Raw genomic sequence first — 19,054 nt, forward strand, 5'->3', positions numbered from 1 at the left:
ATAAGCCTGCAACCTTTGTTCCCTGGGACCCATGGTAAAAAGAGAGAAGCACCCCCTGAAAGCTGTTCTAGGCCAAATAAGTACAAGTGCACATGTATGTGTGTTTGCATGCACACACATAAAAACAAACAAAACAAAAAAAGCTTTCGCTTACAAAAGGCCAAAACTATGCACAGTAGCAATACTTGGTGTCTACTGTGTGCCTCTGTCCTAACAGCCTGTGGTCAGGGTCAGTACAGCTTCAGTACTTACCTAGTAACTTCTGGAATTCTACCACAACCTCACATAGCCACATACAATCTGCTGTAACACAGGAAACTGCCAAGCTGCCTTGGTTAAAAAGAACTGTGTGGTGATTATTTGGTTTGTGATCTAACAAACAAAGCTTGCCTGAAAATCAAAGTGCAGAACTAAGCAACTAGTCAGCCACAGAGGCTACGCAATGGTGGCCAACATCTTTAATCCCAGCACTCAGGAGGCAGAGGCAGTTGAATCTCTTTTGAGTTCAAGGCCACCCTGGGCTACACAAGATTGATCCAGTCTAAAAGAGAAACAGAGCCATGCAGTGGTGGCATACACCCTTGACCCCAACCCTTTAATTCCAGCATTAGGGAGGTGGAGAAGGGAAATGATATGGCTGGGTGAAAAGAGGAATATAAAATGGGAGGAGACAAGCTCAGCTCCCATTCAGTCTGAGGTTTCATAGACACAGGATCTCACCCCCTTTTCAGGCTGAGGATTTGGTAGAGGTAAGAAATCTTTCTAGTGGCTGGCTGGTCTGCTTCTCTGATCTTTCAGCATTTACCCCGGTATCCAGCTCTGGGTTCTTACTATTAAGACCAATTAGGATTCGTGCTACTGTTTTTTTTTGTTTTTTTTTGTTTTTTGGTTTTTCAAGACAGGGTTTCTCTGTGTAGCTTTGCGCCTTTTCCTGGAACTCACTTGGTAGCCCAGACTGGCCTCAAACTCACAGAGATCCGCCTGGCTCTGCCTCCCAAGTGCTGGGATTAAAGGCGTGCACCACCACCACCCGGCCGCGCTACTGTTTTTAAAAGAAAAATAAAGTACAAAAGAGTGGCCACTGCTTAGTGGCCTGTTGTGGAATATTATTTTAAGATGTGTTACATTCGTTTATGCTGTATGCAACTAAGCAAATGTTCCACAGCATAAACGATGCAAAGTTGTGTTGCATTCTTTTATGTTGCATTTGTTTAATTCTGTGAAGCTGTGTTACTTTGCTTGCCTAAAACACCTGATTGGTCTAATAAAGAGCTGAACCGTCAATAGCTAGGCAGGAGTGAATAGGTGGGGCTGGCAGGCAGAGAGAATAAATAGAAGGAGAAAAAGAGAGAAAAGAGATCAAGGAATGAGAAAAGGAGGAAAGAAAGACTCCAGGGGCCAGCCACACAGCCAGAAACGGAATAAGAAAAAAAGAAAAGATACATAGAAATAGAGAAAGGTAAAAGCCCAGAGACAGAAAGATAGACAGGATAATTTAAAGTTAAGAAAAGCTGGCAAGAAACAAGCCAAGCTAAGACTGGGCATTCATAAAAAAAAGAATAAACCTCTGTGTGTGATTTATTTGGGAGCTGGGTGGCGGGCCCCCCAAAAGAGTCAAAGAGTAAAAAACAACCAACAACAGTGGCCTATCTTCTAATGGCCCTTGCTCACTGCTTCTGCTTTGGCAAAGTTAACACAGGAAGCTGAATGTGCTTTCCAGAGTCAGGTCACTAGCACACACTGTAGCAGAGCTCTCTAGTACTCTATCCACAGTCTATAATTACAGGCTAAGAATGTGTATCAGAAGTGCATAGGATCCCAAGTACTTGAGGCTTTTCTTTTGAGATTTTAGAATATTTGCACACACACAGTGCATTATCTTGGGGGACAGAAAGAAAGTCTAAGTAAGACATTCATGTGTGTTCCTTACACACGACTCATATCCAAAACAATCTTGTAATTTGAATACACCCTGTCACATGTGGACAGGAATAGGATTTTAGCTCTGTGTCATTCCTATCAGTTTTCAAAACTGCAGATTTTGAGGCTTTTCAGATTTGGATATAGGATGAGCAGTCTGTACTTATGAGACACACTGGACTAAGATTTTCAAGTCAAATCAGACCTTTAGAACCAACAGCACCTCAAGATCTAACCATTACCATGGTTCCATCAGTTTCACCATTAGTAGGTACAGGCAAGTCCTTTCTTGTTAATGTGGGGTGACAAGGAAGAGCTCACCTGGGCATACTGCTCCAGGACTATGGCTGCCTCACTGTGTTTCCTCTGCTCACCCAGCCTTCCTGCAAAGACAGCAACAAGCACTTGACAGCAAACGGAGACTGGCTTCCACTTCTGTCCCTAAGATGCACCCAACTATAAGCTTCTGAGTTTCTCTGAGGACAGCAGTAGTATTACACTAACATGAAGCACACACACACCCCAACCCACCCCATCCACAGTTTCACTGTGTATCCTAGGTGGCCATCCTGAAGCCGCAATCACCCGCTGTGACCTCCTGGGATGACAGAGGTATGCTACCCTGCCTAGTAAAGGACTCTAAATTAATCACAGAATTTGAAAAATCACATTTAGCCAAAATTAGCTTAAAAAAAAAATGCTTCCAGAGGCATGCATCTGGCAACTAACTTGGTATCTCTCACTAACACATTTCTTCCTCTGGCAAGAAAGAACTGTGATTCTCTGGGTGGGTCCTAGATGGAGGTAGCTGGTACTATTGGCAGTCATGCAGTCCTTAGCTCCTACAATCACTCTAGCTGGAAAAAATAGATTACATACAATAGGCACACAAAACCTCAGTGTTAGTAAGAGGCTGGGAGGTTCATCTGTTCTATCCTATCCCCACTCCAGGACAATTACTAATGAAAAAAGGCCACATAACTACCTCTACTAGTGAAGTGGTTACATTTTTTCCACCTTTGTTGGCTTGTGTAAATTGCCTAAATTAAATGTGTATACAAAGTAACTGTACTGTATACGGTGGTTTGAATAAGAATGCCCCCCATAGGCTAGTATATTTGAATGTTTAGGGACTGGCACTATTAGGAGGTGTGGCCTTGTTGGAGGAAGTGTGCCACCGGGAGTAGGCTTTGGGGTTTCAAAAGCCCAAGCCAGTTATGCCTGCAGATACAGATGTAGAACTGTCAGCTACCATCTCTACCTCATGCTGCCATGCTCCCTGCCATGAGGATAATGGACTAAATCTCTGAAACTGTATGTAAGCCCTAGTTAAACCTTTTCTTTACAAGAGCTGCTGTGGTCATGGTGTCTCTTCACAGTAATAGAACAGTGACTAAAACACTGTACAACAATGACTTTTCTAGCTCATGACCTCTGCACCTTCTGCCAATGAACATCTGCAATAACTATGCATATTCTACCAATAAGACATAATGAATGGGAAGCTAAACTATAAGAAGGGGACAGACACACACACACACACACACACACACACACACACACACACACACACCCTACCTATAAGTTTGGAGGCTTGTTTCAGAACTGCTCTTGAGATCATTGACAGTGTATACAAGACTTTGTTAAAGAATGCTCTGGTTTGAATTATCTCTCGTCCCTAAAACTCATGTTGGAGAACAGAAAGGAGAAAAAGAAATACCAGCATTTCTTAATCTTAAGCACTACGGAAACCAGAAACCTACTTGCTTTTCACAGGGTTCTTAACCTCTGTTCTACTCTCAGAAGTCAGAAGTACTAGCCTTGCCCCCACATCAGGAACTTCCTCAATTCCAGCCACTCAGCTGCCTCTACTTTTTGTTTCTGCATCTGGTCTTGTCCACACCAGTCCAGGCAACTATTATGGTTTATAACCATATATTGGTTACACTACAAAAGCTCCATCCAAAACTTCATCTTTATCTTCTTGAAAGGCCAAATAAGCCACACTGTTAGGTGTGACCATAATGTCTAAGTCAGTGAATAATATGGACTAGTTAACACAGTGTAACTGAGGCCATTTGCAGGCACAATTTCCTGTCTTAAGAGACTGCAAAGCAACATAATAGATCTACCAATACCCAGGTCAGAGAAATAAATTGCTTTTTTTAATATGCCAACACATTTGGAGGTGTTTGTGGGACTGTTGTTCTATTTAAAAGAATGTTCTAAGTAAGTCTGACCAGAATGAGCCTGTTTAAGGTTGCCCTAAACTTATTTACAGAATTACCAAACAAAGCAATAAATGCAAACCTTTTGAAGAGTGAACATAAAATGGCTCTGCTTACCTGCCAGAGTTCTAGCAAAGCCAGTTATCTCGTTTTCGGTTAGGTGAAGCTGGGAAGCCATACAGAGAGCTTGCTGCCAGTTGCCGCAAGCCAAAAACGCGGAGAGCGCCTTCTGGTGGGCCCCACATCGGGCGAACACAAGGCCCGCTGACTCATACAGCTGCTCTTGCATCAGGTGCTCTCCATATGTAACACTGACCGCCTGCAACAAGACAGGGAGATGTGGTGAGGAAATGTGATAGTCCTTTCTTTACAGTTCCAATGGAGGCTACTTCAGTTGGCACACTGGAGCGTCTTCCTTTTTCTACTCAAAACCTTACTAAAGATGTAAGATTTATTCACTCAACATATACTGAGTACCTACATATGCATGATTTTAGATGTTGGGAATAACAGTGACACATACAGACACATAAAATAAACAAACAACTAACTAAATATCAAAACAAAAACAACAGCAGCACATTTAAGCCTTTGTGCTACATAGAATGGACTTAACTAACACAGCATGGCCTATAATAAGTGGTAGAGGAAGATAAAATCCCCGAGAATGAGGGGTATGCCGCCACCTTTGAAGGCTACAAGGAAATGAAGCTATGTGAAGAGTCAGACAAGACAGGTAAGGCACAAGGGCTGTGTGGCAAGAATGAGCAAGGAAGATTTGGAGAATAATGAGGTTAGTGTTGCTGGAGCAACAAGAACCGCCAGGCAGCCACATGCTAAACCCTGCACTGCCAAGGCTGGGGTGAAGCAGAGACACAGGAATACGACACACAGTCCCATCCCTTCTGCAGGCCACAGCCCGGCAGAGACAGAGCACTACATTGTCAGTTTATCTGACCCCTAGTCTAAGGATGGTTTTCAAGGGAGACTCGGAAATTCTATGGACAGGTGGACTCAGGAAAGAACACAGTAGAAGGCTGGCAGGTCATGAGATACCACATCTTGGGCACAAGCTACAGGTAACTGAACATACGAATGCCAGAAAGTGGTGTTAAAGAGGTTGGCATGTGAGGCTAGAGAGCTATCTCGGAGGTCAAGAGCACTTGCTGCTCTTACAGAGAACCCAGGTTCAGTTCCCAACACACATTATCAGGCAGCTGGCAACTGCCTGTAACTCCACTTTCAGGGGAGCCAACATTCTCTTCCAGCCTCTATGGGCACCTGTATGAACCTGGGGCACATACAGAGAAGCACACACATACATAAGAATAATGATAATGACAGCAGTAATAGTAATAAACAGCTAGCAGGAGCTCTATCACAGAGACACGTATGACGGCCAATCTTGGTTGTCAAAACACCTGGGAAGAGGGAACCTCAGTTGAGGAACTGCCTCCATCAGAGTGCCGGTCTGTGGGGCGTTTTCTTCATTTCTAACCAATGTAGAAGAAACCCGCTCACTATGAGCAGGGTCATCGCTGGGCATGTCAGCATGGGCTGTGTAAGTCGGAGGCTGAACAAGGGCCACCGAGCACACCAGCAAGCAGCATTCCTCCTCGGTTTCTGCCAAGGTCCTCCCTTTCTTCCTCGGGCTGCTTCTGGCCAGGGTTTGACCACAGCATAGAAAGTAAACGAGAAGAGCATGCATGCACTCTGCAGACAGATGGACATGGTGATGCAGCGGCATGGCCGAGTACAAGAGTGAGGAATGGATGGCCCCTGGTGGTCACAAAGCCTGCCCTCAGCACCCCAGGCATGCCACTCTGCAGCTCTGACACTTCTGCAAGTTGTGGCCCCATCTGTAAACTGGGCACAACCCCCTATCAGGGGATAAGGATAACCACGTAACACAATTCACTTAGAAGCAAAGTACCTGGTACATTAGAAAACCTAAAGAGATGTTTATATAAACAAACAAAGATCCCAAACTCCTGAAATACTGTTGTCCTTGCTAACTTTTCCTAACAAGTTCAAGAGGAGACTGACTGGATGTAGGACAAACCTTGAAGCCAAGGACAGTATTTAGACTCAACATGTCCTCACTTTCCAACTAATTCCCAAAGTAAAATCAGATGACCGCATTTCACATTTTACCCACCACATACCTGGTACTGCAGTGATTCTGGGTGATATAACTTCAGAGCTTCCTTATATAAGTTTTTATCTTTTATCAAATTTAAGCATTCTGTGAAATGCTCAGGTCCTGTAAAGGTAAGATTTACACAAACGCAGGTATAACACTTTGGAAGTATAACAGCTTTCACTTACGCCTGTTTCCTAAGCAATATTTTGTATGTGTGCTCATGTGCTCATGTATGAGCATGCATGTAGAGGCCAGAGGACAACCTGAGGTCTTGTTCCTCATGTCCTCAGCTGACAGTCCTCAGAGGGCACTGTCTATCTTGTTTTTTGAGACAGGGGCTCTCGCTGTCCAGAGCTTGTCAGGTAAGCTAGGCTGGTTGGCCAATGAGAGCCTGGGATCCTCCTGTCCACCTTCCTAGAGCTGAGATTACAAGCATACGCCATTAAACCAGGCTTTTCCATGAGGGTTTTATGGAATGAACTCGGGTCCTCCTGCTTACAAAGCAAGCACTGTACTACCTGAGGCATCGCTCTAGCCTCCTCCCAACCATGAGCCTTTACAGTCTCTACAACTTCATCTAAAGAACAGCTTCGAATTGAACTTCTGGTGAGCATCACTCTGCATTCTGAGGGAAAAGAAGATCCACTTGGATAGGGTTACTCTAGGAACTCTTGCTACACTCTGTTGCTCAATATTTCCTCACGCTCCTCCACAGGAATACCTGGGAGCTGATTAAATGCTCCCCTCAGGCCTCACTCCCATCTAGCTGAATCAGAATCTCCATGGGAGTAGGAGATGAATGTACGCTTAACAAGCACCACAGGTGTCCTCAGTGACAAGTCACAACTGTTCCAGCACAGGACAGGGGCGGTGAGGAGGAGCCCACAAGGTGCTGCTGTGGTTCTGCAAACCGCTCACTATAGGCAAGCAGGGGTCTGTTTCCATTCCATACTGACAAACATTATGAAATGGGATTATGCAGTAGTTCTGACTGAGGCACTGAAGTAAATTTAGGAAGTGCTCAATCCTACCCCAGAAAGAACCTGTTCTCAGCAAGGGTACCCCCAGCTCATGAAGAGAGACCTGCTTTACCCTCAACCTTTCAGGGCACAAGACAAAATAAGGTGAACAGGCAACAACCAAGTTTTCTGGAGTGGAAACTGAAACCCATCTGTCTAGGATAACCTTGTATCTTATAGCTTGCCTAGTTCCAAAGAAGCCTTGAAGCAGTAATAAACACTATCCCCCATACTTACCACAATTGCTGAGGTGCCCAATGGCCTTTTCGTATCGTTTCAAGTACTTATCTATGGTGAACCGCTGGTAATGAGTTTCCATTTTCTTAAGTGCATTAAGAAATGGAAGATATTCCTTAGGATCCTAGAAAAAAGAGTTACTTGTGATAGTTATGTAAGACAATAAACATAGGAGAACATAGTTCTAAATGTGTATTACACTCATGTATCAATTATATATAATACATCAAGTCAAATCAAATTTTGGGAAAAATGCTTTCATATTTGAGAGTTATTAGTTAAAATTTGGAATAGTAATCATGAACCTCAACTCCTTCATGGGCTGATATGGAAACAAGCCTGTAATCTGGAAGATAGTCAACAATGACCCTAAGTCCCTCCTAACGAGCCAGGCCTGGCTCTCGAGGCCTCCTGTGACACGGCAAACATGCAGATTATGAAGAGCCCACATCACAGCAAAGGCACAGTGTACTGAGATAGATGCAAACCTATGAGGGCCTGCAATGTCCTGCTCTGCACCATGCCTAGGAAGCGGGTTTTTCTTCCTAAAGAGCAGCTTCCTGGCTAGGGACACAGGCTAGTGCACGCAGAAGGACGCTGAGTCAGATCCCCAGAACCCACCCACATAAAAAGCCAGGCCTGGTAGCATGAGCCTGTTATTCTGGCACTAGGGAAGGGGACATAGATCCCTGAGGCCTAAGGCCAGTCAGCCAACCTACTCTACTTAGTGAGTTCCAGGTCAAGAGAGATCCTGTCTCAAAAAGAAAAGTGTCTACACATAGAAATATACAGAGAATGGGGCTTAGGAACACTAGCTGTAGTGTTGTGGAATATTAGTTTAAGATGTGTTACATTCGTTTATGCTGTGGAATATGTTTAATGATGCAAAGATGTGCTGCATTCTTTTATGTTGCATTTGTTTAACTCTGTAAAGCTGTGTTTCTTTGCCTGTCTAAAACACCTGATTGGTCAAATAAAGAGCTGAATGGCCAAGTGATTGGTCAAATAAAGAGCTGAATGGCCAATTGATTGGTCAAATAAAGAGCTGAATGGCCAATAGTAGGCAGGAGAGAGAAACAGGCAGGACTGACTTACAGAGAGAATGAATAAAAGGAGAAATCTAGGAAAGAGAGCAAGGAGTGAGAAAAGAAGAGGACACCAGGTGCCAGCCACACAGCCAGCCACAGAGTAAGAAGGAAAGAAAGACACAGAGAATAAAGAAAGGCAAAAAGCCCAGAGGCAAAATGTAATGAAAGAGAAACTGGGTAATTTAACGTAGAAAAGCTGGCTAGAAACAAGTCAAGCTAAGGCCAGACATTCATAAGTAAGAGTAAGTCTCTATGTATTTATTTGGGAGCTCGGTGGCAGGCCCTCAAAGAATAAAAAACCCAACTACACTGTGGAGACCCAAATCTGTATCCACTCATAGCATTAGAAAAAGTATTGCTCTCTAAAGAGCAGGGCCCTACACTAGTATGATTATATAAGTAAGTTTCAAAACGGTGTAAAAAGTATGAACTCCACATACCTTTTGTGACTTCTCAGCTACCATGAGGACTAAATCAAAGTCATAGGTCCCAAGAGAATGATCATATAATTCATTGACATCTACCAGGAGTAGTAGGTACTTCAAGGCCTCCTCTGTACTCACAGACTCAGCAACAGAGGGATCATTTCCTGTTGGTGGTTAAGAAAACACAGGCTGGAGGTGGAGCACAGTCAAGTGACATCTAGCACACATGAAGCCCTAGGTTTGATCCCCATGCCATATAAAACCAGGTGTGCTCCTATTATCTCAGTACTCAGAAGGTGCAGGAAGGAGGATCAGAAACTCAAGGTCATCTGTAGCTACATGGTGAGTTTGAGGCCAGAATGGGCTACATGAGACCTTGCATATATATGACAGATTGGGAGACAAGATGAACATATGCTTTCGACTCATTCATAAATGCTTTACACCCAACATTTTTACATTTGAAAATGGTGACCAAAAAGCCATATGTTAATTCTATGGAGTGCAATGACACAGCAATGGTCACCGGCAGAACAATGACTACCAAGGCCAAGTCAAACAAGTGTCTGTGTGCAGGTCTCTACCTTGAAGTTCGTGTACCTTCTGCAGCACAATTTCCAGTTCCGGGGGCGTTTTCTTCACATGAGATGTGAGTATCGACAGGCAGTATCTGAGGTAGTAAGTGAAACACCAGAATGACAGGAAGAATAAATTAGACAAAGCCATCTCCACATCCTGTTATTCCAAAGATGCCAACAATAAAATAGTACCCACTTGTGAGGATTGATGCTCTCCATGGCTACTCTCATAGCATCACAAATAAGGTCAACTTTCTTCCTATCAGGATCAATGGACATCTGGACACCCTTGGAAACCGGTGGAGGGTACATAGTCTTTGTGACATCTTCTTCCCTAAGAACCAAAGGTATGAATAGGTCACTTACCAAACAGTCTGGTGATCCAACTACTAACATATATCAGGCAGGCTTGTGAGACAATAAAGAAAAAGGACCTAGAAAGTTATTCAAGTAGTGAGTAATCAAACATATCCACAAAAGGCTTTTACTCAATAATGTGCCGGGCGGTGGTGGCGCACACCTTTAATCTCAGCACTCAGGAGGCAGAGCCAGGCGGTTCTCTGTGAGTTCGAGGCCAGCCTGGGCTACCAAGTGAGTTCCAGGAAAGGCACAAAGCTACACAGAGAAACCGTCTCGAAAAACAAAAACGAAAACAATAATGTTCATAATTTTGCTCACATTAACCTAAAGCAGGGTACAACCAAGGTATCCAGGTAACCAGAGAATGAAGAAAGGGTAGTATAATTTAACACATCAGTATACTATTAAGCAATTAAAAACGAATGAACTAGTGATGCATGCAAAAACATGGCTGAGCCCAACTCTGAAAGTGAAAACAGCTGTGTTCACACCATGGTAAATACTTTCTGGCTACATTATGTAGTTAAACAGACAAGGCTGACCTGTGCTGAAACACTGAACAGTAACTGCCCAAGAGCTGGGGCACAAGGACTAACAGAGAATAGATGTGTTGGATTAAATGATATGTAAGCATGTGCTGAAACTCACTGGATGGAATACTAGACATTCTGCAGCAGTTAACTACCCCACACTAAGAGTATAAAATGCGACCCAAGGTGAAGTAAATGGAGCACTGTCTTCAACTTCCTTTGCCATCTATCTACACCAAGAAGTGTGGGTGGGTCATGGATAGCAATAAAGGCACATAAGAGCAGGACAGCAGGAACTACAGAAACTGGGTGGGATCTCTAGACGTTTCCAACAGTCAACATCTTCCTAGCTCAGAAAGTTTCATTAAGAAGTTGGTGGGAAAAATCATCACAGAGAAAGGATCCTATCTGAAGCCAATCTCATGAGAAGAATAGTTTTACAGCAAACCTAAGAAACAAGCCAAATAACAATTCAGGAAGAGAGCTGTAAAATCAGTTTTAAAACTGCTGTTGCTAAGGGTCTAGAGCAAAAACCCTACTGGGCCTTCACTGTTACAATGACTTATTATTATTATATGAAAGAGACTTTTGTTCTTCAGCTACATGGGTTTGATTTCTTTATCAAGAGACAATACTTAGAATATGACACTCATGTGTTATCAAAATACTTACTTTAGTTCTGTGAAAAACAAGTTAATATGATTTACAGAATCGATCTGCTTTACGAAAGTTTCCACATTTTCAAGAAATACCTATCAAACAACAAAACGTACAAGCACTTTAGTTCAGATCGTCTTCACTCAAGAATAAAGTTAGAGGACAAGTCAGATGCACACACTACCTTAGGGTTATGATCATAAATCAGATTGAGGTTAATTCTCAGTTTTCTCATGCATTCAAATGCTTCCTTAAACTTAAGTCTGCAAAGACAGAGAAAATAGATAAAAAGCATATTTCATGAGAAACTAGTTCCCTGGCCTAGTGTATTTTCATTACAACACAGACCAGTTACAACATGATTACAGCCATTATAATAAACAAGTTCTCCTCGTTTTTAGTCTGAAATTACAGAAGGAAAAAATAAAAGGTGGTACATTTTTTTTCCTTTCCAAATGTATAGTTTAGTTACCACAGGAGCCTGGACTGTATGTCCTTACATGCACACAGGTACAGTCACACACAGCTTACTTGTCCAGCCACTTCCGAATCTGAGCCAAGACCAAGGCCCGATGATGAACAACTTCCAAGTTTCCCCTCGGCATCTCAAAAGAAACCAAAACATCTCTAGTCAATTGGAAACCATTGAAGCAGCAGAATGCAGTTCTATTTAATTTGCCCTGAACCACCACAATGCCATAATAAATATAAATATAATATAAAATTAATAGAATCCAGTTGTGCTCAATGTTTATCTTGATTTTCAAGCAAGTTTCCCTTTAAACTTTATTGGTCGGAGCTTTTATCAATTGACACTCCTTCACATAAAACCAACATATAGCCAAGAAAAAAGGGTTTTAACCTGCTGAAGAATGCCATAGTCTAAAATGCAGCTTGTCAGTACTCTGCGGTGGTGACTGGACCATAACAGGAAGTCTGAAGAATCGAGCTTACCTGTAGTATAAGCTTTGTGTCCTGGGGAACAACTGTGACAATCCGTGAACCCCTCTCCACTTTCCGTAGAATTTCTCTATTGGCCTCATTATTACCACACAGACCAGCCTGTAACACTAAAAATACCACTGCCTGAGACTTGAGAATGACATAGAAAGCCACATTCCATTAACTGCCACTGAAGCTGCCCAGCATCTGAAACTCAGTTAATGTCCAGTTCTTTGCTCTCCCACTTAGCCTCAAGATTCCTGGCCATTCCTGTAATCTCACTTCTGGGAAGGGCCCTCTCTTTATAGAGCCCTCACACACATTCACATACACAGCTTCTTAAGCAATTCGAAAATATAGGGATTGGAGCAGCTTTTCTATTTCTTAGCATTACCTTCACATTATGGTAGACTAGTGGCAGAAAGAGTTCCTGTTTCCAAGTCAGCAACCAAGAAAACAAACTGGCCTTTTGGAATAAGGACACACTGGGGAGAGGGGAAGGTAATGTAATAAAACTCAGTACTAATCCCCTACAAATCTCAAGGTGATGTCCAGAAGTACAATGGTAGTTGAGCAATAAGAAAGAACCATTACGAAGAGTTAGAGCATATAGCCAGTAGGGGATCTGTGTGGGAACTAAGTATTAGATGAGCTGGATAATAAAATTTCATGAAGAATTTTTTAGAATGTGTTACTTAAGTTAGAATTTATTTGTGGAGTCTCTAGTAACTGAAACAGAATGATTTAGCAAAGATACTATGTTGAGGAGGTTAGAGAGGTGGCCCAGGGTAAAGAGTGTGCACTGCTATTTCAGAGGACCCAAGTTCAGATCCTAATGCCCACACTGGGTAACTCACAATTGATTGTAATTCCAGCTTTCAGAGGCCTGTACCCACACACACATACCCATACATAGGTGCGGGTATTCATGTTCGCACATACACCGACACAATGTATAAAAAAAAAAAATACTGTATCAAAGAAGCTAATAAGTGAGCCTATGACTCTGTGGTAAACAGCCAAAGTAGACAAAGAATTTAAAAGTCATCAAGACTTCAAGACACTAGAAAAAGGGAATATCTCCATTTTGTAAAAGAAAAGCTTACTTTTAAGTGAAGCATCCTTCAGGAAAAAACACTGGCAGGTATGGGAGTGGGTTGTCAACAGTAAAAACTCATCACACACTGCAAATGACGTGATATTTGATGCAACCTGCAACAGACAAAACAGGCCCAAGGGAAGTTAGATATTGTACTTGGAAACAACACTGTGATAAGGAGCTACCAAACCAAGCCTAGATACCTCAGTGCCATTGACAAAAAAGCGACATCTGTCAGTCAGACCAAGGACACATTCCTGCAAAGAAATGAAACTCATATTACAAGCAACTCTACTCACAAGCACTTAAACCTATGGTCTTCACCATACAGTTCTAGCGCTCTGTGATTCCCTAAGCCTCTGTAATCAGGACGGATGTAGACAGCTAAGCCAGGGCTAGTGCCATGCACAGTGGATACACCAGCACCCAATCAAGCAGGCCACGCTATCTACTGCGCTCATTTTGAATTTGTCTCATCCCCTTCTTTGACTCCACCTCCAAAAGTCTATGTTGATCTCTCATCCTATTTCCATTCCTCTCCATCCTACTCTGAGCAGCTAGAACCACATATCGAACATGAAGAACACATCTCTCTGATGATTAAAAAATACAAGTAGTTTTATCCTTTTCAGAGAGGGTAAGGGGGTTCACTTTTAATTATTTATCATATTAAGAAGAAAAAGTAGTGCTTTTTTCTCCTCACTCCCAACATTTCTATACATCTAGGCCAAGTGAAGAGTCTTGCTGAACAGTGACTTATACTCCTGGCAGGGACAAATGTGGTGGTATTTTATGTTAATAAATAAAGTTGCCTGGGGTCAGAGCTATTAGAGTCATAGCAAGTGCATGGCAGTGGTGGTGTACGCCTTTAAGGACCTGGAGGGCGGTACATACAGGCAGTGACGAGGCAGTCACATGATTGGGTTTACAACCAACCAGAAGCCAGAACAGAGAGACTATAGAGACAGACACACAGGAAGGAGGGCCCCTCTTTCGGAGAGCTCTCTTGGCTGAGGAGGATCCCTGAATCAGGAAGGGTGAGGCTCTTGGCTCTGACCTCTTGGCTTTCTTCTCTGAATCGGCTCTGTGTTTTCTGTCTGATAAAACCATTGGCTACATTTACACTGAATTACATCTACAGACAAAGTCCTGGACTCTGCCCTGTGCCACCTCAAGTGGGAAGGAGAGCATCATACCTCAAGCAGAAGACCTGAGCCAGGATGCACAATACGAGGAGGCTGTGGCCTGCAGCATCTGCCTTGACCTGCCAAGTACTGTGCCCATCTTTCTAAACTCAAGGGGTTTCAAGACCCTTCTCCTGGGACCACTCTCCCTCTCTAGGACCAGCTTTCTCCTCTGTGTCTCAGCACACTCACCACAGCAGTCTCAGAGGCTTTCTTGAACTATCATCATCAGAACTATCATCCTCTAGTTATCCCCAAACACCTCCCTGTTTGCTACCATCATACACTGTTCCTTGCCTTCACTCTCCTGTCAAAAGGAATGATTCTATGTATATCAATAGAAGGTGTGGTTGTAGAAGTAACCGTCTTATTAAATAAGAAACACAGAGCCAATGCAAAGATAAAAGCCCAAGAGGTCGGAGCTAAGAGCCTTACCCTTCACTGCTGCAGCTAGCCTCTTCAGCCAAGAGACCTACTTCCTGTGTGTTTGTCTTTATATAGACTTTCTGTTCTGCCTTCTCATTGGTTGTAAACCCAACCACATGACCACCTCATCACTGCCTGTCTGTATAGACCTCCAGGTCTTCTATAGTTGGTATTGAGATTAAAGGCGTGTGTCTCCATGCTGGCTGTATCCTTGGACACACAGAGATCCGCCTAGCTCTGCCTCCCCAAGTGCGGGGATTAAAGGCATGCATCACCACCACCCAGCTTCTACAATGGCTTGCTATTAGCTCTGACCCCCAGGCAACTTTATTTATTAACAAATAAAATCACATTTCAGTACAAATAAAATATCACCATATGTGGTAATTTAAATGACTATGGCATGCATAGGCTCATATAGCTGAATATTTGGTTCCCAGTTGGTGGAACTGTTTGGAAAGGATTAGGAGGTGTGGCCTTACTGGAGGAGTTATGCCACTGGGGGCAGGCTTTGATGTTTCCAAAGCCCAGTTAGAGCGCTCACTCACGCTCTCTCACTTGTATTCTCATATATTCTCTCTCTCTCTCTCTCTCTCTCTCTCTCTCTCTCTCTCTCTCTCTCTCTCTGCCTTGTGGTTGTCTCAACATGTAAACTCTTAGCTACTGTTCAGTACCATGCATGCCTACCTACCTACTGATATACCCCCACCATGATGATCATGGATTCTGCTACCCTATGGAATATCAAGCTTCCAAATTAAATGCTTTCTTTTATAAGTTCCCATGGTTATGGTGTCTTACCACGGCAATTGAAAAGTAACTAAGACAGAAGTTGTTTTGTTTTATAACTACTATATCCTACAACTCATCAAATACAAATATTCTAATATTTATGAATCACAATCTGGTGAATATTATTCTTCAGAATGTATTCTTTCATCATAAGGTATTTAATAAAGCTTTGAGTACTCTGTGAGATATGAAACTGGCTAATTACACATATTATCTCCCTAAATTCTCTCCTGAACGCTGAAAGACTGACTTTCCCCTTTACTATATGAAGAAGGTGGAGGTCAAGAGAGAAAGAGAATTTCCTGTCACTGCCCTGGGATTCAGTGGCAACATAGGTCCAGCTACAAGACCCATGCTTTTACACCCAATGTCCTTGGCACTAACTATTTATTCTTCATAGTCAATTTTCCTGCGCTTTATTTACCTGCCCTCCAATCATAGCCATTTCCATTTGTGTGCATGGATGAGCAAATCGAACACGAAGTCCTTCAGAGCTCTTCCATGGTTCCACAGCCAGAGACGGTGATTCTGTTTTAAGATTAGCAAATTTAGTTTACAAATAGCTCATCAGCTCTTTCTTGTGAGGCGTTGAAAGAACAAAATAAATAACATCCCCATCTCACCTCCCAAAAAGGAAACCAACACCAAACAAAACACAGCATGCAATTTGGATTTCTCTCCATTCATTAGGATACTCCAAACAGGAGCAGACTAGGCCCGCCAACACTGCTCTCCAGCATGGCATCCTGGGGTAGCAGGCTTAGCCATTGGGTTGAGGTGTAACTCAGCAATACAGTGCTTGCCTAGTGTGCATGAAGCCCTAGGCTGGAATCTCAGCATGGCAAATAAGCAAAAGTCAACTAACAACCAAGTAAAGTAAGTCAGATTCATAAAGACAAGCACCACACGTTCTGTCTTATACACAGACACTAGACTTTAATCTCTATAATGTATGGAGTGTGGGTATAGGTCATGATACCACGAAGGAGATCAAAAGATGGGAAGAAGAGTCCTGGAAGGGTGGAAGAAAAAAGAGGGTAATAGAGTACAAGTGACATAAAAGCAGGAGGGAGTTAGGAGACCAGCAGGAGGAGTGGGGAAGGATGATCAACAAAAACAATGCATGGAAATGCCATAATGAAAACTATTACTTTGTATGCTAAAAATAATAACTAAAAAAGATTGGGAATAAACAATCTCCAATAACCAAGTAGCACTGACAAGATACTCGCAAGTACATAGTCTCAAGAATTATTTATTTATAAGTCTGCTTTCCTAAAATTCTGATACTCACCCCAAAGGCATCTGAGCACCTGGCCATCAGCTAGCTGTACCACTGATGACTTGGTCTTAGAACTGCAACATAAACCAATGATGACCCCATCCACTGTCACAGATGAACTAAAGCAAAAAGCAAGCAAGCAAACAAACAAACAAAAAAATTGGAGGTAAGTATAAAAGAGGTAATCTTTCTTTAAAATGGAGACATTTCACTGATTTTTGCCATAGTGAAAACTAACAATGATCCTTTGGGGATACACTGCCTGAGTCAATGTAATACATAAACTCTTTACACACAGAGTGTAAGAGTCACAGATATAGACAAACAGACTGACACACTTCTCCAGAGCCAGTAAGCTGGCTGTCTACCCTAGAGGAACAGCATTCCCACTCAGGTAGTAGCTCATTATAATGTACTGCAGTTTATTGATTTCCTTATGTATTCTTTTTTGGTATGTTTGTTGGTTTGTTTGTTTTTGAGACAGGGTCTCACTATGTAGCTCTGGCTGTCCTGGAACTCACTATGTAGACCAGGCTGGCCTCGAACTTAAAGAGATTCTCCTGCCTCTGCCTCCGGAGCGCTGGAATTAAAGGCGTGCACCACTACACTCAGCCTCCTTATGTATTCTAACATTTAAACTATATCAGCTGGGCCTGGTGAGAACAGCCTGTAATCTCCCAGCTACTTAGGGAGCTTAGGAAGGAGAACTGCAAGTTCCAGAGATGCCTGGGCTACAGCGTAAATTCAATGTCAGCCTGGGCCATTTATTGAAATCCTGTCTCAAATTTAAAAAAATAAAAGAACACTGAGGGGGGCTGTAAAGATGGCAAAGAGATTTAGAGCACTGGTTGCTCTTCCACAAGACCCAAGTTCGGTTCCTCACAATGACCTGTAGCTCAGTTCCAGGAGATCTGATGCCCTCTCTGGCATCCATGGGCACTGCACGTACATGGTGCACATACATTCCAAACACCCATAAACATAAGCACAAACATAAAGAAAAAAAGAAGGCTGAGGACATATGCTTCCCTAGCATATTCAGGGCCTCACGTTCAACCTTCAATACCACTAAATACATAAATAAATAAATGATGGAGAAAAATACAATTTCTTAAAGGAGAAGGAGCCTATAAATACAAAGCCAATGCTAGGATTCTATTCAAGGAGCTACTTTATTTTTAACTAATCTTAAAAAAAAAGAGGGAAGAGAAGTAAACTCTAAAAACAGGTTCATTTCTCCACCACGACCTCGAATTTTGTGAGGGACAAACTACCTTCCAGAGATTATGAGACGACGGAGCCAGACAATGGGACTGGGTCCCGCTTGAGCAGACAACTCGGTTGATTCTTTACACCTCAGAGGCCAGTCCTCAAGTGGAAAGTGCTGATAGCACATGTCAAAGAGTGTGTATACAAAGAGAAAAAGTGAACTCATACGGGTACAGCACACAGAAGGGCATGCTTACAGTGTGCAGCACAGTAAACACAGGCTACCGACAGTTCTTAACTGACTGAGTGCCATTCCATCTCTAAAGACATTAGTATTTATTAGTATTTATATGAACAAAAAGCAGTCTTTTGAGAAACAAAAATTAAAACAACAGAATCATAAATGACTTTTTTACTTAGATCCCTAATGTTGAAGAAGTTAGAAACTACAGAAATGTAGACATTTCTAATCCAAACTGTTGTGTTTATCAGAAAGCAGGGTTCTGCCGAATTCAGGGCAGCACGTATCTACTGCAGAACATAGTCAACATGGAGATCTTCACAGGAGGCTTCTTCAAGATAGCATGAAGCTTTGTGAGTTACCATCAGAATGTGATCTAACAGGTAGGCCTTTAGTTACAAATCAATGTGAAGGTTAACATGAGCACAAGACTAAGCAGCCAGTCTTCCACTGGAAACCTGAAGTATTCTGGGAGCTGGCCAGACACTTTCTCAACTATCCCCCAGAGGCTGAATGACAGAAGATTCTGCAGTTGTCAACACTGTTCTATGACACAGGTGAAGTCATGAATCAAACAAACTCAGGCCCAGGGAATAGGAACTGACAAAGAAAGAGGCTTCTAGTGTGAACAAAGCCACACACAGAAGAGGGGGGCCAAGTTTGCTATTACTACTTAAAAATAAATGTAGTTATG

At 42.6% G+C, this 19,054-nt stretch overlaps 1 protein-coding gene across 3 annotated transcripts in view; it reads right to left on the reverse strand.

Moving 5' to 3' along the window:
- Positions 1 to 19,054, reverse strand: part of Elp1 (elongator acetyltransferase complex subunit 1) — a 63,597-nt gene that overhangs the window by 16,990 nt on the left and 27,553 nt on the right. For all 3 annotated transcript variants that reach the window (XM_059254374.1, XM_059254375.1, XM_059254373.1), the window contains exons 15-29: positions 16,923 to 17,029; positions 16,053 to 16,156; positions 13,430 to 13,483; positions 13,234 to 13,339; positions 12,140 to 12,255; positions 11,717 to 11,790; positions 11,370 to 11,448; positions 11,201 to 11,280; positions 9,835 to 9,972; positions 9,645 to 9,730; positions 9,076 to 9,224; positions 7,548 to 7,671; positions 6,314 to 6,411; positions 4,266 to 4,467; positions 2,242 to 2,303 (exon numbers count right to left, since the gene is read on the reverse strand). In XM_059254374.1, the coding sequence (XP_059110357.1) occupies positions 2,242 to 2,303; positions 4,266 to 4,467; positions 6,314 to 6,411; positions 7,548 to 7,671; positions 9,076 to 9,224; positions 9,645 to 9,730; positions 9,835 to 9,972; positions 11,201 to 11,280; positions 11,370 to 11,448; positions 11,717 to 11,790; positions 12,140 to 12,255; positions 13,234 to 13,339; positions 13,430 to 13,483; positions 16,053 to 16,156; positions 16,923 to 17,029 (1,579 nt within the window). The remainder of the gene's footprint in view (positions 1 to 2,241; positions 2,304 to 4,265; positions 4,468 to 6,313; positions 6,412 to 7,547; positions 7,672 to 9,075; positions 9,225 to 9,644; positions 9,731 to 9,834; positions 9,973 to 11,200; positions 11,281 to 11,369; positions 11,449 to 11,716; positions 11,791 to 12,139; positions 12,256 to 13,233; positions 13,340 to 13,429; positions 13,484 to 16,052; positions 16,157 to 16,922; positions 17,030 to 19,054) is intronic.

The sequence above is a fragment of the Peromyscus eremicus genome, chromosome 2 (assembly GCF_949786415.1).
Source record: "Peromyscus eremicus chromosome 2, PerEre_H2_v1, whole genome shotgun sequence".
Lineage (NCBI taxonomy): Eukaryota > Metazoa > Chordata > Mammalia > Rodentia > Cricetidae > Peromyscus > Peromyscus eremicus.